Source organism: Phalacrocorax aristotelis, chromosome 5 (genome assembly GCF_949628215.1).
Source record: "Phalacrocorax aristotelis chromosome 5, bGulAri2.1, whole genome shotgun sequence".
In the NCBI taxonomy this organism is placed as follows: Eukaryota; Metazoa; Chordata; class Aves; order Suliformes; family Phalacrocoracidae; genus Phalacrocorax; species Phalacrocorax aristotelis.
Genome location: NC_134280.1, coordinates 62,235,020 through 62,260,734, shown reverse-complemented (window position 1 = coordinate 62,260,734; position 25,715 = coordinate 62,235,020). Strand labels below are relative to the sequence as shown.

At 42.8% G+C, this 25,715-nt stretch overlaps 3 protein-coding genes across 5 annotated transcripts in view; 2 read left to right on the top strand and 1 right to left on the bottom strand.

The window, feature by feature from the left end:
- Nucleotides 1–18,774, bottom strand: part of CCDC73 (coiled-coil domain containing 73) — a 103,749-nt gene extending 84,975 nt beyond the window's left edge. The window contains exon 1 of the mRNA XM_075094905.1: nt 18,719–18,774. The gene's annotated coding sequence lies outside the window, so the exon portion shown is untranslated. The remainder of the gene's footprint in view (nt 1–18,718) is intronic.
- Nucleotides 279–14,543, top strand: PRRG4 (proline rich and Gla domain 4). Its single transcript, XM_075094915.1, has 6 exons — nt 279–421; nt 1,231–1,346; nt 4,335–4,498; nt 5,734–5,782; nt 6,484–6,619; nt 7,389–14,543. Exons 2-6 carry the CDS (start codon nt 1,241–1,243, stop codon nt 7,615–7,617), a joined length of 684 nt encoding a protein of 227 aa, XP_074951016.1. The 5' UTR covers nt 279–421; nt 1,231–1,240; the 3' UTR covers nt 7,618–14,543.
- A 1,668-nt stretch (nt 18,775–20,442) lies between the features above and the next one.
- The window catches only part of QSER1 (glutamine and serine rich 1), a 53,714-nt gene continuing 48,441 nt past the window's right edge, over nt 20,443–25,715 (top strand). The window contains exon 1 of one of the 3 annotated variants that reach the window (XM_075094904.1): nt 20,443–20,760. In XM_075094904.1, coding sequence (XP_074951005.1) covers nt 20,645–20,760 — 116 coding nt within the window. In that variant the 5' untranslated portion in view covers nt 20,443–20,644. Of the gene's footprint in view, nt 20,761–21,168; nt 21,681–25,715 lie in introns of those variants that run through there. The other 2 variants (XM_075094902.1, XM_075094903.1) reach the window with 2 other exon arrangements.

Here is a 25,715-nt window from a genome sequence, read left to right as displayed (position 1 = left end):
AAAAAGTCAGCTTTAACAGCAAAAGGCGTTCCCAGGAGACGAAATGACCGCTGCCCGGCCCTCGGAGGGATCCCGGCGGTGCGGCGAAGACACGGCCAGGTGTCTGGAAGGGACGCCTAGGGCGGGAGGAAGCCCCCAGCACGGCCCCTTGCCGTCCCGCCGCTCCCGGCTGACGCCGTTTTCTCTCGGGGCGGAGGGGCGTTTGCGCCCCCGCCCCGGAGAGGCCCCAGCCCGCCGGTGCCGCCCGCGGAGGCGCGGACCCCGGGCAGCGCGGGCGGGGGCGGCCCAGGCACGGCCCTGCGACTCCGCCGCGCCCTTTCCAGGAAGCGCCGCGGCAGCAGCAGCCGCCGCCGCCGCCCGGGAGAGAGGCTGCCCCACCAGCCGCCCTCCTCAGGTCGCCGCCGGAGCCTCGCCGGGGCAGGTAGGGCCGCGCAGCGGGGCGGGGGTCGGCGGGCTCTCCCCGGCCGGTGCCTGCCCGACTCCAGCCGGCTCCGACAGCGGGGGCGGGCCCGGGAGCGGCAGCGCCGTCTACCTTGGCGGCGGGCGGCCGTCGGGGGACGCTCCGGCAGGGCCGCGGGCTCCCCTGGTGGCGAAGGAGACCTCGGGTGGTCGCGGCACGGGCCCGCGGCAGGTCCGTATTTTTCTCGGTGTTGGGCGTCTCCTGGAAGAACTCGGGTCTTGTTTCATTCTTATTTTCTACGGGCATCCTCGGTGGGAGAGGGCAGACTCTCCTCGGCAGCGCTGGGCATGAGGAAGTTGGCAAAGGCTTTCTCCTGACGAAACGGTTTCTGTATGTCTGCTTACGTCGGGTAGCCTTTACAGCCTGTTGTAGCTGCTCTGGCAGCGAAATCGCAGCAATCTGAAGGTCACGAGCACACCTGCAGCACCCGGTGTGCGACCTTTCCCCGCTAATTCGCCACTAACCAGGCTCTGCTTCCCCGTGAGGGGCGAGCAGAGGGCCTGGCCCCGCTGCCCGGCCAGTGGGCAAGGGCACTGGCACCGGTGGCATGGGTGGCATGTGTGCATGTTATGCAATGACAACACAAGAGACATGTTGGACCAGTTTGGATCAGAGGGTTTTTTTTTTCATAGGGATCCATTAACCTCAGCTGCATGTAGGTGCTTGCGTTGGATGACTTCATTTACAGGATTCATTCAAGGTTCATCACTGACACTTGAGAAGATTGCGCTGTCATTTTTTCCTAACTCACCTTAGTTTCTGTCTGACAGATACCACACCATGTTTGCGTTTTTGGTACTGCTGTGTCAACTGCATGTGATGGTGTTTGCATTTCCTCACTGCACAGGGAGATTAAATAACTTGAAGCAACCTGAACAGGAAGATGGTAACTTACTTCTAACATGACTTTATGCTTTCCAAAATAAAATTGTATCTAACTTTGCTTCTACTGAGAAATCTTTTTATGTATGTAAATAGTTTGCTTTTACTTCACTGAAAAAAATCAGGCTGTTTTATGCTTAATTTTAAAATATTTGAATAGCTTTCACTGAAATGATTGATAATTGACTTGGGTGTTGATATTAAGTATCTATCAGATCCAGCAGCAAGCGCAGATTGGGACAGCTGATCTTTCTTTAGGTCTCTAGGATTACTCTAAATAACGTCAAAATTCCAAAAGTTTGGAACCTGTATTATGACAGTACTGCTTTGCTACTATTTGAGCACATCACAGTTTTAGATTCATATCTGAAATGGCTTTGTATTTGAAAGGGTTTATTTGCTTATTTTTTGAGATTGATCTTTTTTCTCAGTACCAGATCCCCTTATAACACCTTGAAAGATAAACACAGTGCTGCTGTTGCAGCTCTTCACTTTGGAGGGAGGGAAGTGGCGATGAACAGAGGTAAAAACAAAGTTCCCAAAAAGGACTCCACCTCTACAATGCTAAGTCGTGTGATACTTAACATTTAAGTATCAGGACTTCAAAAAGGAATTTGTAACTTAGCTGTCCAGTCTCCTCAGTGCGTTAGGAGTACTGAAACCTTAAGACAGACTTTTAAAAGTCATCACATTGAGCAGGAGGCTCCTTAAGGGCACTGTGTTGAGCAGAGAACATGACTAGCAGAAAAATGCTTGAGACAGAGGTTATTCATAAAAATCTATATTGCTCTGGGGCATAAAACGTTGGGCTGCCAGGCTGCCTCTTTCCTGTGAGCTCAGGGCATAGAACCCTCTGCTGACAATAGGCTCACATCACTCCTTTAAAGATGGAGTTGGAAAGGGAGGGGCCCAACTCTTTATCCAATAATTTAGCAAGCAGAACAGTTGCCAAGCATATAGGGTACCTGCATGGAGAGGGTACCCCTTCAGCATTTCCTGAACATCTTTTACCAGCAGAGTTACTTTATTCAACACATTGTGTGGATGCATTTTTAGTTAAACACTGGGCATCCTAAAAATGGATTTACTATTTGGTTGAACCATGGCCTAACGACTGCAGAACTGCATTCAGTTCCCTCACATATAGGAGAGAATTCAAATCCATCTGTTTCATTCTCCAAATACTATCTCAACTACCAGGGTGTAGGTAATTGGGAGATGGAGATAGGTGTACTTTGACAATGTCCTACAAAATGAAAGAAGTGCAGATAAATGGATGAAGACTGTTTGAAGATGAGCATGTATCACTTGGGAATTGGGGGTCCCAGGCTCCAGGCAGCTTGCTGTGCATTCCACGTTAATTAAAATGCATCACTTATCTAAGTTAATGCGGAAGTGTAGTGAATACTATGTGCATGGTAAGGAATGAAACACTACTGAGCAAAACTGAAGATGTCTGTTTCAGAAGACTGAAGTTATTCTCATGGTTTGCACTCAACCAAGATATTGATAATATTTTTTTTCCATATAATTCTTTTCCCTTTCTACTTGTGGGCTTGGGGTATCTTTTTTGATGAAGTCCTTCTCTCTGATTACTCTTAGCTATAGCATAAATATTTTAAGCTTAGATTTTCTTGCAACTACTTTAGAATAAGATTTCCCTTCCTATACAAATGTATGTGCACGTGTGGCTCCTTCAATATATAATTCAATATTCTATAAATTTTACAACTATATACTGTAATAGTCCTTCAATATACTGTAGTATTAAAGACAACCAATATGCAAGTTACACTGCAATTTTCTTAGTTTTCAGAGAGCAAACCATTTTGAGATACCATTGCAAGATCTAAGAGTAACTATTAGGGTAAAAATTCCTGAATGATGTGGTAATCTCACCAAACAAGCTAACAAGAACACAGGACTAATTTGTAGCTGAATCATGTTATTCTGAATCTCATCTCCTTTTTTAGCTGTCTGGCTTGGTATGTAACAATGCTCTTTCTGCATTACACTTGCAAAAATAGTCCTCTAGTCATTTTGCTTGAGGAAATAGTCTGAATTTCTTGGAGTACAGATTAAGCTTTTACTGAAAACCAAACCAGAAAACTAGTTCTGTCATATAAAGATTTTTTTTTTTAAAAAGGAGCTGTAGCAAGAGCAGGCTAAAACTTGACTATGGAAAATGCCTGGTGAGAAAATGCATTCCTGTGTTCCAAAGCTGCCTCTAATTTCACTAACTTCTGGAATCTCACCTCACAACGTACTCTGTGAGGCCTCATGGAGCCTGTAATAAGCACAAAAGAAGAATTGAATCAAATGTCTTCAGAAGTGCCTGTTGTCAGTACAACTCCTATCACAGGCTAATTTAGAACAAATAAGCTTGGCAGTATGCCAGCCTTTACATAAAGCTTGCTGTATGATTGTGAAAAGAGAACAAATGTAAAATGAATAGGACTGCTGCCATGATTTAAAATCCAAATTCCATAAAATTTGGAAGTCACAGATACCAGACTATTGATAAATGTATCTTAAGGATTCTTTAGAAGGAAGAGTGTTTTCATTTCCACCCACCCCCCCTTTGCCTCCTCCTTCCAGTGTCTTGCTGGGTTTGCATCTGACTGAATTTCTGCTTTATGTGACTACTTGTTCTTAAGAGCTCCAGTAAACACTGATGCCCACATGCCAGAGAGATAATACCAAAACTTGAACAACAGCTGTCATGAGAATCTAATTCTCTTGTCCAGTATAAGGAATGGCTGAAGTGCTTTATGAGAAAGGAAAATATGTTAATTTTATATTGCATAGTTAGAGAAGTTAGCAGCGAAGAAGACATTTTAGGAGGAGACCTTGATGTTTCTTTTTCCTGTATGTAGTTGAGAGATGCTAGGGGAAGAAGGGTCTCAATGTGCTCCTTTAGGATATTAACCATCCTTTAAAAATACCAAATTTAGCTTTCCTAACTTGTTTTAAACCAACTTTTTTTTATTAGTGTTCACATCAGAAAAGGAGGCCAATTTATTCATTGGACGGCATCTTCTGAATAACAGATTTGATTTTGAAGCATTCACAGCAGATAACCTGGAAAGAGAATGCTTTGAAGAGCTGTGCAATTATGAAGAAGCGAGAGAAATTTTTGAAGACCCTCATGATACGGTAGCTGTTCAAACTGAATTTTATATACTGGAGGAGGTTACTGACAAAACCATTACTGTATCTAAATACTGTAGCCCTTCTGAAAACAGCACTTAAAATAAGATGATTGCTTATTTTACTGTAAAAATAGAGGCCCCAGTTAGATGGGTTCTTGCTTTAGATACACAGTGACACTGTTGTCTTAAAGACTTTAGATAAGGGCTCCAATTCTGCACAGAAATATAAACGAAAATTCAGAGGTACTGCTTGTGGATATGCCTATATGTGGATTTTTTAGTAATTTCTCAGCATACAATTTGAATGTGTTCCACATGCTCTATGTATTAATTGGCTGATCGTGTCCTTGTGTCATGCCAAAGAGTGTTTTAGAAAATAAGAACACAGAGCAAATCCGCAGTTCAGCTATTGCAGAGTATTCCTATAGCATTAGCTTCTAAATTGCTACCTATATACAGTTTGGAAGAAACATGGTATATAAAAAAAAAGAAAAATACATAAGGAACCTTTCTGCCCAATAATGGAACGTGATGACTGTCTGAAGCCTGGCTTCTGCTGCATGCAGCAAGAATCTTTTCATGTTTCTAGGTGTACTCTGCACTAGCCTGCAGAAAGAGCAAGGAATACACACCTGTTCTGAAGGTGAAATGTTAGTTTGCCATTGCTAGGATTTTCCTAAGAAAAAGGTGGAAGCGTTAAATCAGAATCTTGATGGAGCCTTTTGCTGGGTAGCTGAATTGGAAATTGTAGCTAAACATATTTAATGCTAACAGTCATGCAACATAAAGGTTTTTCTCTTAAATTAATCCCATTATTTCTCATAGCTGATATGAATTCAAATACCGTTCATTCAAATATCTGATTCTTAAGAAATTGACTTTGCCTCATTAATAATCTTTGTAAATGCTGACAGAAGAGTAATTGTAAGCATTTTTTAGTGTCAGAATATACACTAACTTCTCCTGTAATCAGGTAGAAATATGAGGTAACATTGGACAGGTAAATGCACTTCTCTCTTTTACCAGCTGGCATTTTCTTCTTTGTGAAATTGTAATTTTTATGCAAACTTGAACATATGAGAAAAATACGGTGGGATAAGCAAGTACAAATCCTTCAGCAGGAGTTGCTTCTGTTTATGCCATCGTTAAATTTTGCCCTCAGTACCACATTAAAAGAAATTGTCAATAAGCCTGCCAGTTATGTAGCTCATATAAATCTGATCCTTTGTGTTTTTATAGATGGATTTTTGGAACAACTATTCAACTAAAGGCCCTAAAATAAAAACTGGTAAGCCATCTTTTTATTATTTTCTTATATTGCAATATTTTGTTTTTTATAACAGTACATTCTCAAAAATGCATTCAGTTAGCAAAATCAGAATTGATCTTTTTACTGAAATTCACTGTGAACTGTGCAAGTAAACCTACTCACTGAAGCATCTCACAGAGGGATCCATTATGAGTCTGTAGGTAAAAACAATATAAATTTTGCTGTGCATTTCTGGTTTTACACACAATTGGTAAACTTTGCAGTAATTCTGTGGCTGCTTTCTGTGGTTTAGTTTTGTTTGTCCTGCCCCTCCCTCCCCCCCCCCCCCAATTTCTTTAAGGGGAATATAACAGTCTGATTCAGGTTGAGTAGTCTTACACCAGATGTTCTATAAAAAAAATGGTCAGTATGACTGGAGGAAAGATCTACAGCCCGATCAAGGTCACAAGTATATGAAGTAATACTTGGAAGACATTAGAAGACAGACATCTCAACAGTTTTATGTACAGAAAAGGGAATATCTACTCGCTTTTGCTTTAAGCCGAACATGAACGATACTCTTGGGTTGTGTTGCACAGATATGGCCTCTCACCACAAGCTAGACATTTGTGGAAAGGAAGACCCTTATAGCACAGCAAAATTAGTATTTCACAGTGTGTACTGTATACTGTGTAGATGGAAAGAACACATAATGAAAATAACCAATGTTTTATCTTCAGGAGATGAAGCACTACAAAAGATCAACGTTACAGGACTTCTCATCGGTTTAGTTACTGCTGGAATACTGTTGGTTATAATTGCACTACTTATCTTCTACTGCTGCAAAAGTAGATGCAAATCAAGACACCCACCAGGGTAAGGAATTTCACTGCTTAAAAAGAAAAACCCCAAACACCAAAGCAAACTCTTGCTTAAGAGCGGAATTTAAAAATCACTGTTGGTCTAACTGTATTCTCAGAGAATCCAGCAGTTCTAGTTCTTACTTTCCTGGAAGCAAAGTTAGGTGAGCACTAGCAATAGTTCTGCTGAAGTTAATTAACACAAAATCACAAAACAACACTTTCATGGCTGACATACCTTTGGGTGCTTTTTGTATGTGTTCTTGATTCCAAAATATTCTTACTAAAAAGACAGAATCATTTGAATAGGTCAGGGCCTGCAATGGGAAGTCTAAGCGTTCTGTTCACTCTTTAAAGTAGGGTGTACGCTCTTCATGGCATGTAGTCTGCCTCAACATGTGAAATGAAGTAGGTTGGAGGAAATGCTTCTCTACCAATTCTCTAGCCCTTCTTGTTCCTTTATCCTAAACTTGAAAGGCATACAAGAGGATTCTGTGCCTCCTCTTCCCTCTAAATTTCATATTACTGAGCTATTCTTACCCTGTGGTTTGGAGAGAGTATTTGGCTTCTGATGATGGCCATCTTTATGACAACTGAAGGAAAGTGTTCTTTTGTGGTTTGTTTGTTTGATTTTTTTTTTTGCTTGTGTTTATGTGTTTGGAGGGGTGGTGGTTGGTGGGGTCTTTTGGGACGTTCTTTGATTTCCTTTTAACAACTAAGACTCTATATTCTTTCTTCCCTTTAAAACAGAAGCTGCCACTTATAATGCTGTTAACTTTGTTTAGGTACTTGGATTATGTAAGAAGTAGACAACGTAATTCATCTAGCATCTTCAGAAGGCATGAAGAATTTTCTTTAAACCCACTTCCTCTCAGAAGTGACGATTCAGAACTACCAACTTATGAGCAAGCAATTACTTCAGGTGGACAATATGATGTGCCACCACCCCCTTATCCAGGGCCCCCAAAAGGGGCACGAGTGTTTAAAAAGTCTATGTCACTTCCTGCCCCTTAGTCACAAACCTTATTCTGGGGCGAGTGGAGAGATCACTGAAACATAACATACTTTTATAAAAAGTGCGTGCCATCTTGCATATTGCAAGACAGTTTACAAAAATGTAAAAGATCTTTAGCACAACTAGGAACAAGTGAAAATCCCATTTGGGAAAAGCAGTGATCTGCTGCAAAGGCTGCAGGACTGTTCTTTGCACAAAGTTATTGCGCTAAGGGGAGGGAACACAAAGAGTATGTCTTGTACTGCCACCCTCTTCCATATGCACTTTGAGCCATCCCACCATACTATTGATGTTTCATTAATAGTTTAATCTTTTTCTTCAGAAGGAACAGTATTTTAATTGGTTTTATTGACACTAACCATTTTTTGTGATTATTAATACTTTAAACCACCATAAGATGACTACTTTGTTTGATATATTCACTTCATTGCTGTGTGGATTTTCTATTCGTTCTAGTAATAGATTTGAGTGTGAAAATTATTTCATTATTTTATCTTTCAAATGTATGTATATTACTGCTTCTGGATTACACTGGTCTGATATAGGCACTGCTTGTTAACACACTACTCAATTTGTTGTATCTTTATGATTCTAATTTTGGACGAAAGGGACCCATTGATCACATTGCAAGTTACACATTCAGACAAAGTATACTTCTATCAAACAGTTTTGATATTCACTTCACCTGGTATTTAGTGCTGAACAAGTGGAATACTATGGGTCGAGGGATGTTAAGCAAATAGCTAGAGATTTGTCCTTTTTTAAAAAAGTACCCAGGTTTCACTGATAATGTTTCTCTTGCAGTTTAAACATCTTTCAGAATTTAAATTTTTAGTTCGTAGAATCAAAGGCCAAACTACCCCACAGAGGCACTTTGTCTAAGTATGTATTGCCCTATTGGGATGACAAAATGATACCTTTAAGTAGAATAAAATGTCATATTGGATAAATAACCAGTACCCACAGAGCAACAGTCAAGAATTTCAGGAAGTTGAAATTAATTTCAGGGTTAACTGTATCAACACAATTTCTGTACTCCACTTGTAGCCACCCTTAATTTTACATCTTATTAAAATACCAACCCCCAGCATTACATGGCATGCAGATATTGCTGAGCAAGTCAGAGACCAACACTTCTGTCCCTTTACCTCCTAGTCAAATGGCACCGTAGTGGAAAAGGCTTCCCATAGCCACAGGAAGCCTTGTTGGCAGGTCTCACAGGCCACATGTTGAGCTGGTGTTTTCTGGTTTGACAGTAGGTGTCTAGGTGGACACAGGCAATGTAGTTTTTTGAGAACCAACAAATACCCCCCCCCCCCATTTGACCAATGCTGACAGCAGCAAATGGTATTTTAATTTGGTGCCTAAAATGCACGTTATAAAGGTTGAATATTTATATGTAACTATTTCTGTAATAACTATATATTCCACTGAATTTTATGGTTTTTTAATGTGCTAGAACCTACAGTGCTACTGAGTGAAATGCAGAGGATTGTTACGAGATTTTTTTTAACCTGTAAATGCTTTAGTAAGGAAGAAAATGCTCCAAATCTTAGAATATAGAGGGTATATTAAAAATGCTACTCAAGGAGGCCTTGCCCTTTGAAAAATGCATACAACCCAGCTGATACCAGTGGACATTGGGCTGTGTTCTTATTCCTAAAGCTTCAGCATCAGATTTGGGTTTTGACAAGTCACAAACCTCTTTGCAGCTTCTTTCTGGCTGAGAGATGGGGGAATCCTCTTGCTGGGACAGCTTCAATTCACTTTCGCCCTTCTTGTAAAAGCATTTTGAAGTTCTTGGAGGGTACTGTTCTGTAAGACTGAAGCAAGTGAATTGTGTAAGATCACTGTTGATAACCAAAATACAGTTATGATGAAGCTACAGAATTTTAAGCTTGGAAAAATGCTTTTCCTGTATTTCCTTTTCATTTAGGTAACAATTTTTGAATTTGTTATGGTGAATCTTGAGCTATAGAGCATACTTTTCTCTAGGTTTTTCCCAGGACTCAAAAATTACTTAACTGAATGGGACTAATAGGAGCACTTTCAAGGAGTGGGATTTCACAGGGCTTCTGAGAGTTCAGAGATTCTTTAATTTTACTACAGTGATGTACACATCTGGCAAAAGTCATGTTTTTAATAAACTGAAGAAATTGTACAGAAAGCTGTTTAAACACTTGAAATTTGATTCTTCTACTATTCCTACAAATAATTCGCAAATGATTCCATGCAATGCAAGCAAAAATCTTGACCTTCATAATTAATTAAAAAAAACTTAACGTGGTATAACCGCTAAACATCAATGCTGTAGCTCTTTGGGCAGTAAACTGCGCCTTCAGTACTATATAACACTTCAAATTTGCTCATAGACTCTGCACTTTAGACCCTGAATATACTCAAAATACGCAGTGACTGACATTCCAATACTAGTTGCATGTAACACGACCATTTGCAAGACACATTCTGCTCATTAGAAATATGGAGCAGAGTTTAAAATTTAGTTGAACATAACATAAACCTACCTCTCCTTGTAAAGGGAGAAGATTCCCTTGAATGGCAGTTGCTTGGGTTGAGTTTGGTTTTCTTTCATACATTGACTCCTGGCCCAAGACACTCTTACCTTGTATCATGTCTCTTTTTAGACTAGCTTCTGATTCATCAGGGTTAGCAGAGGAAAAAAAAAAAAAAAAATTCAACAAGAGGTCAACTATGGGGACTTCTGAATTCAGAAGTGTTGCCACATTTCCAAATTTTACATGCAGTTTCTGTTGAAAATTTAGTTGCTATTAGAAAGAATATAGAGGACAGCAAATATAAGTGTCCTTAGGTGGGAGGAGGAGGAGGGAGTTTTAATCTAATTTGTGTATAGATATGTCATCAGTGTTTTGACTTCCAGACTTTCTTTCAAGGGCCACTAGGAAAGGCAGTGGATTTTAAGTCAATTAACAAAGATCTACTATGACAGTTGAAAACAGAAGTGTCTGAATAAAACACTCAGAAAAATTATGTATTACTTAAAATTGTTTCTCTCAGAACAGGTTTGTACGTGTCACACTACATGCTGTTAGCCATTGCCTTCAAAAATTTTCCAAAACATAGTCCCTTCAGCATCATACAAGATTATAGCATGCAATTTTTTATAAATCAGGACAGATTATTACTTAGAGCAAATAACTGAGGGTCAGAAGAGTGATCTCTGGCTCTGTCAACTGCAAAATAAATCACTTCACCTGTTTTTTGCTTCAGTGACACAAGAAAACCTACTATTTGATTTATCAAATCCTCTGATGAACAGTATTATAAGCCTTATATATTTCTTAGGGGTGGGGGTGTGGCAAGGAGGGGGGTGATGTTGTGTTTGGTTTGGCTTTTTTGTGTGTTGGGATGTGGGGGGGGGCGGGGGTGTGGGGGGGGTGGGCGCGCGCGTGAATTCATTAGAAGAGCAAAACCAAAGTGCCACATGGAAATCAACTTCCTCACCACAGTTAACAAAAATGTGAGCAATGAAGCATTTGATTGTGGCCCTATCAAAGTCTATGGCAAGCTCTTTATTGGATTTGGCTGAACTGGGATTGGAGCCAAAAAAGAAATACCTGATCACTTCAGGTAATAAGAAGTATAATGCTCTGCCAATTATTTACCACAATGCTGCTGCCAAACCTCATTTACAGTATCCTAATGTTTTAATGATGCCTAATTATATTCACTAGAATATTGGGAGGCTGATCTGCCCTTAAAAAGTGTATTTGAAATTGGAAAGCATAGGAAAATTCCTTGTCTTTCCTCTGATTCCCAGCTGTGAATAAGCTGCATTAATTACCTGAAGGTTATTAGCAACACCATTTGATTATTTTGGTCAACAGTACAAGTTCATTAAGTTAAAAAAACCACAACAACAAAAAACCACAACTACCCCCTCCCTCCAACAACCTTTCTATCCACGGTCTCATCTGCCACAAGAGTTTTATTGCTGCTATCCTCACTTGTTCCATGTGGGCAGAGAACAGGAACGAAACCCCAGGTTTAAAAGCCATCTTTCAAACACTTCCAAGTTTGCTCTTTCTATACTGTGTCTTTCAATTAATTCCTAAAATATGCACACTTATCACTATTACCAGTTTCAGTGTCAAGAGCTTGCATGTATTTTCCTCTCAAAAATTTGAAGCACCTCTTTCCAAATACCCTGCTCTTCATTCAGGTGGTAACTTCCAACTGTTTCTGAACTGTGTAAACAGCTCTTATTACTTAACCTTATAAACATATTTCCTTCTATCATCTGACAAAGCCTTTTGAACGCACTTGTCACTGGTTACATTTTAATTCTAACTTTGATGTTAAGTGCTATCATTTTATTGGAGGGAGTAGCAATATTTTACACTACTAGTCCCTGTATTATTTTGTAAAACAATTTCAAATAAACATTTATGCAAGTTAATCATAGCAAAAGAAAGGATGCTAATTCAGCCTATGATAAAAAGTTAAAAAACCTCTGACAACCCATTTGATTTTTTTATAAATGAAGTTAGTAATGGCACACACTCTTCATGCCATATAGCACCTGCTGACAGGGAAAAAGGGTCATGGTTTGTATTCTTTTAACATTGGCAATTCCTACTCTGGACAGAAGCTTTCTACTTCACTGCTCTAGTTCACTCAAGCATCTGAGTTTCTGAACCACAAACTGCAGCCACTGAAGATGATGCCTTCAGGACAAACAAGCCAATGGAAACAGGTGTCATACCCTTCTATCTTCCTTGACCTTCGGCGAGAAGATCTAACATTAATGCGGCTGAAAAACATCCACTTCCTTAGTATTAGTGAAATGAAAAAGATCACTCTGGTGAGGACCAGAACAGGCATGCAAAGTTAACACAGGAAGCAGGACTTCCTCAGTGGTAATGGCAATTTCAATCTGAAGTGAAGGTGTGCCTTGTGCAAGGAGGATAAACTTCTGCAGAGAGGCAGGAGGGACGGATGAGGGCAGCTAGATAGAGCAAATACTGCAGCACAGTGCATCACCCTAAAGTTAAGCCATTCTTGCTTTACCCACTGTAAGGCAGTAGTCAGGTTTGTGCTTTTTCTCCCAACCACACAAAATGAGCTGAGCTAGCTGATTAAAACTCCCCAAAGAATAAGAGAACCTCCTCCTATATTTGAACATCCAATGAACTGAACTGAGACTTGGAATACAGCTGGTGGGGTGTAGATGCTTCATTCTCATTAAAAGTCTCAGGAAAATGGGATCTCAGTTCTTTGGAAAATGTCTTCTGTGTCATCCACTTACTATATTATGACTTTAGCTATACAGTTCCCAGCTACAAAAAAAAGTTTGTATCTACTGGGTTTCAACAATTCTGAAAATGACATGGAAGTTGAGCAGATTTACAGCATTCTGACACTACTTTAAAAAAAAAAAAGGCTAGCCAAAACTGAAATTAATAAAATTTCCCAACTAACTTTTAATCTCTGTGTGTATTTAATCGAAAGCCAGCCCATTCACTTTGAGATGTGAAAAACAATCACTGCAAAACTGCCCTGACTAATCTGGCAGAATACTGAAATGTCAGCTAAAGGCTAGCTCCAGCTGGGAACAGCAGGCCCTGGGATGTACCGACAAGGGAAGCAATAGTACTTCCATTAGTGTTTAAACTACAATTTAGTTTTCTGTGGAAGCAACCTCCCCAGATTTCCGCCAGGTGGATACCAGTCCTCTGTTTTACCATAAAATACATTATCTTTTACCTAACTTCACAATGGCAACTACATTAATTGCTTATATGGAAAATAACAAAACAGTATCAAATGTATTTTGGCTATTTTTGATTCAATAAATTTTGTCCATGTTGAAAATATATGTAACTACAGTAACTACTTTTGCTTTACATTTAACTTTTTATTTCCTTCTGTCTTATTCTTTCCCTTTTCTTATTGTTCTACCTATAATTCGCTATTAAAGATTTTTCCTTCTCCGATTCCTTTTTCTCTGTCTATTCATAATCTACTGTTGCACACACTCACCTGTTTGCTGCTTAATTTCTCTTTTCTTTCCTGGCCATGATTCCCAAGCACTTGGTCCTCTCCCACTCTCTGAAAACCACTCTTCTTGCACAGCTTCCCTAATCTCTTCATAGAGATAGCAAAGCCTTTAGCTCCTCCTTTCCCTCCTGCCTTCAGAGTCCTCAGGGCTCTTTGCATCGCACCTAAGACTACAGAAACGCTGATACAGAAGGGGCCATCAGATGTAGCCATCTTGCTGCCCACATTCTGGGAGCCTCTAGAAGCCCACACTTCTCGTAAAATCAGAATTCAAGGATCAGGAAAGATATTTCAGTCTAGAAACCCGTATACTTAAACACAAGTTTTGAAAAGGACTTGAAAATTCCTGATGCAGTGCCTACTTCATTTAGGACGTAACAAACACCTGTGATCATTCAAGTTGTTCAAGCAGCTTCAGTTTAACGCCTCTAAAGATCAGCAGTTACTAAGTATTGAACACAAACATCCAGTATTTAATGTTAAATATGCAGCATGGATATGCTACATAGGAAAATACCTAGAAAATGTTAAAATAAAATACTCCTTGTTAAAACTACGATTTTGCTGAGGAGCAAAGGTTTTATTTAAGTATTCTTTTTCCTACATGTCATTGCTCGTTTCTCCCACTTACCTTATGCCAGTTCTGGTGCTTACTAGAACCCTTCACAAATTATCCAGCAAAAACATAGACAGCTTTCTTGTCTTGATTCAACTCACCCACTCACAAGTACCTGCCGTGGTGCCTTGGAAGGTGTGGGACCACACGACCAGGAGGAGACCTGGGAAAGTGAAGGAAACAAGGCCTTCCATCTCACTGCTGCAGCAAGCTTTCTACCAGCTCAGTCATCTCTTGTCACATCAGAAGAAGTACTGTGGTTTGGTAGGTCAACTTTAGTTTAATAGAATGAATTCTGAATATTTGCTTCATTTGTTCGTACATATACTTAAGCTTTTTATTTGAGAAATGCACAGACTAGTGTATGTAAAGAAATGCCAAGAGAGTGTTTGCTGTGAGATTCCAAGATCAAGTGTGTTCTTTGAAAGGCAGCACTTTCTTCCCTATTTACACTTTCTTTGTGTCTAGCTTTAGGTTTAAAGAGGCCATATACCAAATTAAATGCAAAATCTAATCAGTTAAGCAACTGCAATTTTCTGCTTTGGTCAGAATCATAATTACAACAACACCCCCCCAGTGAGTGATAAATAATAGACCTCCTAACCAAGACTCATGTTATTACTGCACAATATCTGACCTACTTAGCCACTGCTGCTCATGGAAGATGCCACAGCCTGGCAGCACACATACAAAGCCTGCACAAAGGTGCTGTATCCACGATCTCTCAGTGGACGTCTGCTGTCCATCTGTGCTCAACAGAGAAAGACACTGCACAAATTTTATTTTGCACTCTTTTTAGCATTTGTTGGTAAATCAGACCCAGTTCAGCTTTGGCCTCAACTTCTTCAAACTTCATCTGATAGACATGTTCAAATTATTTAAATGTTTTCTCTTTAAAAGATTAGTTTTCAAAAAAGAATGTCCTCAAGCCTCTGAAACACTATTTTCAAACAACTGTCAAGATTCTGTTCTGTTAAGCATTTCTAGAGCCTTTGTTGACAAATGGTTAGCCACTGAAAGTTAACCACTAAGATGGCTGTGTACGTTAGCAAACTGTGAATGACAGTTCCAAAATAAAGTACTATTACGAACTAAAATGAAATCCTTTTTGTCCACTTCCAACAACCAAGCAGTAATCTCAGATTTGCAATATTAACCACATGCCATGCCTTTAACTACTTTCTTTGATCAACAACAGCAGAAGCTGCTGATCCAGCATGTGCATCTGACTCTTCTTCTATGATTCTTTTCAGCCCAACAAAAAATGGCCCAAAGCATATCAAGAATTTTGCTGCAAAACCAACAGTTTACAGATTTAGCTGAAAGCCTCTTAATGCAAGAAAACAATTATTTTGGCACTTAAACATGAAGGAAGAGCCAGGACACGACCAAAACCAGGTGCCATGTGTTATGGAAAGACAAAGGACAGAAGCAACACCCTCTGTGAAGGAAGAGGGCACATGGGGATAGGGAGACATTGGAAAAGCTTTGTAGAGTCAGGTTTGTTTTACCTGCAGCAAGAAGGATGCCAGCAGCTCAGGCAGCAACTGCTGGCCCCATGAAGAATCACCCCATTCAGTAACACCTGCTGCTACACGTGCAGGGACCCTTAGTGGTGATGGGCTGGTATTTAACAGCTGTGGGACTGTTAAAGCTCTAACACACCACATAGCCTTCTGCCCAGCGGGTCTTGTACATATACAACATAGAAAATACTCCATCACGCTCAACTTAAACACTGGCTGACATTTCTCTGTTATCATGGGTAATAATAATAGCACACTAAGCAACAAAGATGTTAATAAATAAATTGGCTATGAATAAATAAATCAATGCCAAGTGCGAACTTGAGCATTCTGGCCCCGGATTTGTGATTGATATATTGGGTTTAATTATGATCAAATCACAGAAAACTGCCAACTACCCATTAGCTTGATCCTGCATTTTATTTAGCATGTGGTCACTTTACACATAAAACTAGACCTCAAAAAGCAATACTGCCATTCAGCATTGGGTAACATTGAATTATTTAAACAGAAAGAGGAAAATAGTAATTTTCCTAAGGGGCAGCATGTATTAGCTAACATAGTTCTGCAATAGAGTTGCAGAACTCTGCAGAACTTGGTTCTGGCTGAACTGGGACATTAGCAGAGAAGCCCAGTACTGCCCACAGAGGTAGATCCTCAAGCACTCCTAGGCTCTAGAGATTTCTATAACGAATATACCCACAGGCCAAGTCAATACCTCATCATCAAAAGTAAAAGCTCCCTGCTCTTTCCTGTCATCTCTGTCCCTTCCCAGCTGCTTCTGGCTGCACGCTACCACTGCTTGCCCTAAACCAGCACCCATTTGATGCAAAGCAAGCTGACTCAGCTCAGCAAAATTACAGAAAAATGACCTCTGGCAGAAAAGTAAATGTTCTTTTGCCAGCAGATCGAATTTACTGCTCACCTTGTGGCCAGAGCGCATTGCTAGGAGCAGAAGGGTGGAGCAGGGATAGAGGAAGAGAGAGTAAGGCCTCTCTCCTTTGAACGTCAGCAAGCAGCTGAGGCAGCCCAGCCCTACTACCACACCACACCTGTAGGCAACAGCATATGCTACAACTTTGAAGACCACTCCTCAGACCCTAGGCAGACAATTCCCATTAAAGCGTTACCTTAAGTACTTCAATCTGTCTTCTAACCACCACGTGGTGTTTTTGTTTGACTCTATAAAGGATCCGTTACATTGTTTTTTCAAGTGTAGACTGTTCATTTAGGGAAAGAAATGAGCAACAGAAATTCAATACTGCCCCAGGCTGGTATGCTGCACAGATTGTGTTACAGTGTTGTAATTTAACACTCTTAAATAGAGTGAAAAATTGTATTACCTTTTGTTTCAGCAAAATATATTATATTACATTCTTGACTCAAGAGATAAGCACATACTGACTACAGGCACTCAGTTATGAGCTACAGTTCAGAAGGTGTTAAAGACCACCACAGTTAACTTCCTAAAGAGCAAGTAATTGCTACATTTGAAACAAAAGCAATCCTTAATAACACAAGAATCAAAATGTTTCCAATATTCAGAATAATGAACATGTCTAACATGACTCCTAAATACACATCTTCATAAATACACTTTAATCTACACACTGAAATAACATATGTAATTAACAGGATCTATCAAAGGATTTTTTCTATCCCTGACATCTTTCAGAAAAGCTGTTTATAAGTATCATAGATAGCAAGACAGAAGCAGCACTTACTCTAAGCAGACTCTTTTGTTGTCTTACAGGACAGTGTTACAAAAAGATAAAACGCTCAAGCTGCAGGGTAGCTTCCCTAGACAGAGGACGGCAACAAGCAGCAGGGATCAGTTTAATGCGAAAACTGCAGACCTCTCACTGGCTGGCGTCAGGACAAGTATTTATATCTCATCCACAGGAAAAGCGAACTAGTGGATAAACTGACTTTATCTGGTGGTTATGGACATTAGCAATGACGTTTTCAGACTACTCCACCTCTATTAAAACCCTGTAAAAGAAATTAAACTTAACAACAGCTGTCACAACTTCTGTTTCACTCAATTTCACTATCTGATTACAATAAAGAGGATATACTCCAACAACCTTCAAGGAAACACTGTCTGTGGTACATTGACAAGCAGTTCATTTAGTGATTTAGACTGTGTATCTGTTTCCCTGCCTGTGTATCTGGACTGGTGCTTGTTGTTTGTGATTTCTCACGTAAACGTGATTTTACAGCCACCTATCTAACAGTATTAACATCCCCCCCTTCTCTTTAGAGAAATATCCTGTAATGAAAATACAAAACATTCTGGTAATCTTTAAAGTTCATGTTGCCATTACTTGAGAAAAATCAAACAGAACAAGAGCAGTTTTATAATTTATTGTCGTTCCAAATTTGTGGCAAGAAACTTTGAAGGTAGCTCCACACCAACACACTTGCTCTCGATAACCAAACACTACAGCTAGGTGGAAAATGTATTTCCTATCACTTAGGTCCATGTATGCCCTTCCCTCAACCCCCCTTAAGGACAACAATTCACTACAAGTATATTATAATGGAGATTAGCTGAGATCCTGCAGGGAAATAAAAAACTGTAGGTCCCTCCCAGCTGGAAATGCTACTTTCAATAGTATCAGCACCTTAAGTGCTTCATTATTAGCATAAAACTGGAGTCATTTTCTGTCATCAGGCCTCGTTCATATGTAAAACGGCAACCTTCGTGTTTCCCAGGGAAAGAAGGTCCCCCAACCCCCCACATACACTCCTCCTCCAGCTGCAAGCAATACAGGTACTAACTTATGCAAACACAAGGAAAACTCACTCTGCTGGTTTCTGGCTTTGGTAGGCTTCTTCTCTTCTCTCTCCTCCCTCTGCCCTGGCCTCTGGGTGACTTCGCTCAGTCTAGTCAGTGCTGATGACTTTCACACTTACCTTTCCCTCCTGATCCAAGGCTGCATTTCTTCCTATAGTTGACCCTGGTGCTTCTTGAAACTAGGGATAAGGAAAGCAGAACCTCAGCTTTTCCTCCTAGAGTCTCTTACTTTCCTGCTTTCTCATTTAATATTAACCATTCCACTTTTTCACTCAAGTGGTGAGATTTTTTTTTTTAAGCATGTAATATGATTGGCTCTAGTCAAGTTTCTAAACTCCGCATTTCACTACAAAATTCATTTCACTCTGTGGTTCGATATTGCCCCAAGTAGTACAAACTGAATCTTCAAAAGACTTACTCATTAGCATACACCTTCCTCTTCTAAGCAATGCCTTCAGGTGCAGTCACTCTCTCTTTCAAGTGCATATCCCTCGTCTTTACCTCTCAGGCACATTCCTCCTGCTCCTCTCAGCCAGTGTACCTTTAACCTGCACGGAAAGCAAGACACCATTGTCCACTTATCATCCCCCTGCCCCACAGAGATGCTCCCTGCGCTCCTACCCTACTCTGCACAGCTGGTGCCCATTTCCCTTATGCTTGGCTTTAACAAGCACACAGCCAAAGATACAGGAATTTACTGTCTGCACACCAGGTGGCTTAGATTGCTCTAAATACTTAAATATTTCTTTCTGTCTAGTCCTCTCCCTGTTTGACTTCTGCCCTATTCAGGCTCCAGGTCTGCAAGGGCTTACTGATGGAGAATACTTACGTCTCTTAGACAGCTCTGATACATCTACGTGTATTAGAGGCTTTTAGCTCGTGAAAAGAAAAAAAAATAGCTAAATGGCTGTGCTTTGATATTATTTAACCTCTATAAAGCATCCTTAGAGCGATGACCAACCTCAAATGCCGAGCACCGGCACGCAACGAGCTTGAAGCGGCAAAGCTAGAGCTCTGGGCTGCCCTGAGAGGAAACACAGTGACCCCCCCCCCCCCCCCCCACCGAATTCCCGCCCCCGCGTCTATCACCGGTGTTTTCTACTTTATCGTCCCCCTCAGCTTAATTTTTCTGTGAGGAGGGAGGCGGGTCGGCGCGCACACACCACCCCGCTCCCCGCGGCGGGGCAGGGCGGGAGAGCCGCCCTGCAAATTGCTTTACAATGCGCTCCCCGTGAGGCGACCCGCCGTCCCCGGGCGCCAGCCTGGGCAGGGCGGCTGTCCGACTCCATCTTGGTGTCGGCCGCCCCGGAGGCCGCGGCCCGCGGCGCTGCCCGCCGCTGACGCCGCTTCCCCTCAGCGGGAACAAGATGGCCCCGCCCCGGTCCCTCCAACAAAGCGCCAGCGCTTCACTTGACGCGGCCCCGCCGAGAAACCGGCCTGCCTTCCCCCCGCCTTGCCTCGCCGCCCGGCCCGGCCGTCCCCGCCTTCAGCCCCCCCACCCCGCCCCGGTGGCGGCTACCGCCCCCCGCCACGCTCCCCTCCGGCCACCGCGCTCCTCTGCCAGGCCGCGGCCGCCCGTTCCCCAGTCACCGACCTCCTCCTCCTTCCCCCGCCGGCACTGCTGGCGGCCGCTCCGGCGGCGGCCCCCCTCTGCCGCGGCTTCCCTGCCCCCCGGCCACGGCGCCGGAGCCCGTGAGCCCCAGTGCGCGCTGGCGGGGGAGGTGCATCCTGGGAAAGAGCAGCCCGACATGGGTCCCCGCCTGGCCGCCGCGCAGCCCCCGCCGCCCTGCGCAGCTCCCCTCAGCCGCCTGCCCGCCGCCGCCGCCCGCAGCTGAGCGGGAGGGGAGGGGAGCGGAGGCAGGGCAGGGCAAGGGGGGACGGGACGCGGCGGCCTGGTCCGCGCCGGGGAGGGGGCCGCGGCGCTGCCCGCCCCGCATGAGGCAGGGGGGGCCGCTCCCACCCGCCCCGCTCGGTCCCCGTCGCCGCCGCCCTGTGCGCAGGGCCCCACCGGAGCCCCCGCCGCCCCGGCCCCGCGCCCTGCCCCGATGATGGACAGGAACTACCCGACGACCCCCAGCTTCCCCGACCCCCTGGCCCCGGCCGCCGCGCAGCCTGCCGCCTCCTGGGCCTACGAGCGGGGCGCCGGCAGCCTCAAGCCCAGGTGAGGAGGGTCCGCCGGGGGGCTGCGGCAGGAAAGGCCGGGGCCTGGGCCGGGGCCTGGCCCGCGGGCGGCCGAGGGCGTCCCGGAGGAAGGCGGGCGAGGGGCCCCCTCCGGCGGGGCGAGGCAGGACGGCGGGGGGCGGCCCCGCGACCGGGGGCGAGCGGGGCCCAGCGGCGGGCGGGGCGGGGGTGCGGACGGGCCGCGTCCCGCCGGGCCTCCGCATCTTGGGACGCGGGCCGCGGAGCCGGGCGGGTGGGGGGCGGCAGCAACGAGCTCCCGGGCCGCCCGCGGCGGCGGGGCGGTCTGTCTCCCCGCGCAGGGCGCGCCGCCGCTCTCCGCCCCGGAGGCTCGCGTTGGGCTGCGGCGCGGGTTCAAGAGTTCAGGCGTCTCTGCCCGGCTGCGGGAGGGAAGCGGGGTTCGGCGGCAGCGGGGCGGGGGGGAGCGCTCCGTGCGCGGGGCGGCAGCACCGGCGCTGCCCGCCGGAACAATGCTGCCCGCCCGCCTGCCTGCCGGGGCCGCGGGGGGCGGCCTCGCCCCACGCCGGCGGACGGCGGCCCCCGGTTCGGCGGCAGGGGCAGGCACCGCGCTAGCATCCCATTTCGCCCTCTGTGCCTCCGCGTCCGTGCTCTTCCCCCTGCGAAGGCTGGCGAAGCTCTTTCCTCTAAAGGGCTTCCCCCGGGCGTGCGGAGCCTCCTCTCAGCTAAACCTTGTCTGGAGCGAGTCGGTCGCACGGAGAGCTGTGTAAAGTTCCGGGAAGTGCGGAGAAAATACGGGATATCTTATTGGCTTCGGACTGCTTTTTGATTGTATAACTGCCAACTGAAAAGAGCATTTTCTAGGTGATGAGGTTGTTGTTATCGCCTGCCTTTTATGTCTCTAGCTTAGTGTATCTGCAGTTCCAATCTCGACGACGTTTAAAGGTAAAAGACAGTCTCTGGCCAAAAATACACCGTCAAAATAGGTGCGCCTATGGATGACTTTGCATTCGGTCCTCAAAGTGGTCAGGCATGTATTCTGATCTGTCTGATAAGATTAATAGATTATCAAGCCAGAATTGGCTTGAAATGTTGCAATCATCCAATCTGACCTCTTCATAACGCAGGCCATAGGACTTTTTTTTTTTTTTTAATCTGTGTTTGAAACTAGAGCTTACATTTTAGAACGTGCAGTTAAAAATTTCCAGTGAGGAAAATTCAGCATCATTCTCAGTAAAGTGTATAAGTGGCTGATGTGTATATTCTTTCTTATTTCTGATCTGAAAAGAGCTACCTTTAGTTTCTAGCCACGGAATCTCGCAATAGCCTCATAGTCACTGAAAATCCCATTATTGCTCATGTTTTTCTGAGCATTAATTCTTAAGAATTTCTTGCTTTATGTTCTCTTCATTAAGAAAAACAAGTAATCTTTTCTTACTCTTCAACTTCTTCAGTTATTCTCAGTTTTCTCCTGGATCCCCCTCCAGTTTATCATCATCCTTCCTGAGTGGTGGCCATTGCACTTTAGAAGCAATTAAGTCAGTGTTAAGTAAGAAGATAGATAATAGGACCTCACTCGGGTGTGATGGCTCTAGATTCCTTGTTTCACAGAGAATTGCAAGGATGGTTAGATCTTTTGGCCAAAACCTTGCCCCATGAAGCTATGTTTAGCCAGGTTCTCTGCAGAGTTGCCTACACGGCAAAGCAGGGTCTCCTACCATTCTTCCTAATCTTTCTTTCTGATTGTTGAACTACTTTTGGTCCTCTTGCTATGTTGGTTTAAGGGGAAGTCAGTGGTATGTCCTTTCTACACTGCTTTCTCCAATTCTTATCGTCTGTTGAGGATCATGCTGTCTATTCCATGAGGAAGGTTTGGATTTTCCAGGTCATTTAAGAATACATAGTGCTGGAGCAAGAATGGATCTGTCTGGGACCTCAGAAGAAGCACAACTGCTTGATGATTATGTTCTATATTGAAAAAAATCCTCTAGTTTCAAAACATAACTTTGATCTTTTACATAGCTGCTATATTAAGGCAATATTGTATATTCTGGGAAGTCCTTAATTGAAATGGTATGGAGAACAGTCCCAAGACAAGTACTGTGCAGAAGCTCATTGGATCAGTGCCTGCTACCTTTACCAATGAAATTGTTAGTTTGAAAAAAAAATCAAATTAATATTACTGAATCCATTCTTGATATGGCAATATTTATGCTCTACTTCAGGAAGCAATTTCAAGAAGCCCTTGCTTTCAGTTCTCAAAAGTCTCATCTGGAGGCTGTGTAGATGGTGATGGGCGATAAGCTTTAAATGTGCTGACTGAAATGTTTCAGCTGTGGTGGTTTGGTTTTTTTGGTTCGTTTGGTTTTTTGTTTGTGTGGGGTTTTTTGTTTGTTTTTTTTTTGTTTGTTTGTTTTAACCAGAGTAAGGGCAGGGAAAATACTATGAATCATATTTTGCGCTTGAAGTTCTGCTGCACTGGGTTCTTAGAGTTCACATCATTTTAGTAAGAATTAAAATGCTCTGTCTTCAGCAAGATTTAAAGAATTGAACCATGTTGGACACAATGTCAAATACGGTCTGGGCTTGCATAGGTGTTTCTGGTTCTTCTATCACTGATAACATTTGTCTTTGTGTGGATGGAGCTGGTTGTTGGGGAATTGGGTTGTGAGAGTCATGCCTGTCACTGCCAAGGCTTGTACCAGCTGGAAGCAAATCGTGAAGGTATAGATGTACTGTAAGGGAATATGCTGTCAAGGTTCTTGACTTGTGTTACAGAGCACTTCACATTTTTCAAAATGGTGGTTCTGACTGTGGTTGACAGGTAGTGGTCTAAACAGCTGAAGCTGCATTAGCCTGATGTTAAATTAAAAAAAAAAAGCATGTAATTCATTTGGTACTTGTTTAAAAAGAATTCAGCCTTTAGGTGGTATAGATGACAATATTTCATTCAAATTTCATTTCCTATTTATGCTGTTGCAGGCTGTGTTGTGGCAAGCTATGTTCCCTTTGTGTGGAGAGCCGTGTTCACAGTCTCAGCTCATCAAAATGATTTCTCCTCCCTACAAGCGTTGCTCCTGTCTTCCTGTGCTTAACTTCAGCCATCTGGTTTTTATCCTGCTCCTTATTTCTTGCAGGCACTGTTTTGTCTGTGCAGTGGCACTATTCCTATCAGCTGAAAGGAAATGTGTGGTGAAGTATTATAAGGACATTGCTACCAGGCCTGCTGTGACATAACTTTTCCCATGGAATAGGAGAAGATAGTGAAATGGGGATGGGAGCTGATGAAAATCACCTGAATCACTGCGTTAATGGAGCAGAGATCGCTCCCGCTGAATAATATGCTTGGACAGTGCAGCCACGGCAGCCCTGTAGCAGGGGGCTGAAAGGGGTGCTCCTGTCTTCTGCGTACCCCTTCCTCCCATACCTCTTACGTAGGCTGTCAGTGTCTTCAAGGAATTTCTGATGGTTCTGTGGGCACACTGCCACTTTTGACCTTTTTCTGTAGCTGTTAGAAACCCTTAATTCTGTGCTGAAACTCTCTCTTTGTGGCACGGTCTAAAGCTAGTCCTGTATTGAATACCAGACATGTATGTCATGCTTACTCTTTACTTGCTCGAGAAAAGTGTAGTCTTCAGAAAACAGGTGAACATGTCATAGTTTGATAGACTCTTGTAACTGCTTGGAAAGAGAAATGGAGGTAGATGATAACAGATGAGGTTTCTGGCTGAGTGTATGTCTGACTTGGGGGTACTTCTAGGGTTTCATTCAGAGAAGGATTTTTACTAGTGGAGGGTTCTTACTGTTCTTGTTTGGCTTTTACCACAGCTCTAAGACCCAAATTTTCTGCTGTATGTGATCGAATGTCAGTCACAGTTACTTTGTCATTGTTATAAATTTTATGGTGTCTGCTCTGGTCTCTGACGTTTCTTTATACCTGGTAGTCTTTGTCCATCTCTGCCCTACCCAAACATGCAAGGTTTATATAATTTAATTCAAGATGGTTCTTTACAATAGGTAACGCTGACATTTGGTTAGTGCAGCCTGTATTTATAGCAGCTAATCTGAGATAATGAGGTAGTTACAGTGATAGTTCATATGCAAAGTTAAGTAAGTGGGAGACTTAAACTTTTATCATAAAATGGTTATGATGATTTTTTTAACTTGTATTTTTGCATAGCTGTCAACCTAATATTTTAACAACTGTATGATAATTGTGATTTAGTTAAGGTTCAGTTTTAAATTCTAAGGTATTTTTGCATAGCTATAGGAACTCTAAAAGTGCAGATAATGTGTTTTAGAAAAGCATAGAATATTTTCTTTCATCAAATTAAATTGTTCTGAGAGGTAAAAACTATGTTTGTTGTTAAACACATTTCCTACAAAAAATTCCCTACGGTGTAGTATTTCAAATGTTGAAAAGTAAGCTCATAAACTGTGAATATATTTAGAACACTTGCTATTAAAAGAAAAGGCACAGAAGGATTAAATAAACTGTATAAACATATAAAAAGGTAGGTCATTACAAACTATGACAGAAAGTTTGGTACGATTTTAAATCTAAAACATTTATGCACGCAAAATAACATCCAGGTACTCTACAATGTAGCACCGAAACCTTGCAGAGACTTGCTAGCTTTTGTCAGTCTTTTCTTTTACTTTCTTGTTTTATCCTGCATTCAGTACACACTGAAATAACAGCTGTGACAAGGTCAAAGATTGACTGAACAGAGAGGCTGAACGCATTCTTGCTGCATGCCCCTCAGCTTTTCACAGATGTAGATGTATGGTCATCTTGTTAAATCTTTGCTGGAGTTTCAAAATAAGTCCAATAGGCTCGTTTGGAATTACATGCTGCTTACCTGTCTAAGATTTCACGATGACTTTACATAAAGCATTTTAAGCATTTTATGTCACTTTGATGCAGTGAGAAGTGGTGACATAGAGCAGTGTGCAGAAGGAACGAGTTGAAACTTAGTC

Bases quoted from the DNA above. Each gene is read 5' to 3' on its own strand.
- PRRG4 (XM_075094915.1), top strand. From the start codon at position 1,241: ATGTTTGCGTTTTTGGTACTGCTGTGTCAACTGCATGTGATGGTGTTT. The intron at 1,347-4,334 runs GTAACTTACTTC...TTTTTTTATTAG, and splicing joins GCAACCTGAACAGGAAGATG to TGTTCACATCAGAAAAGGAG. The intron at 4,499-5,733 runs GTAGCTGTTCAA...GTGTTTTTATAG, and splicing joins TTGAAGACCCTCATGATACG to ATGGATTTTTGGAACAACTA.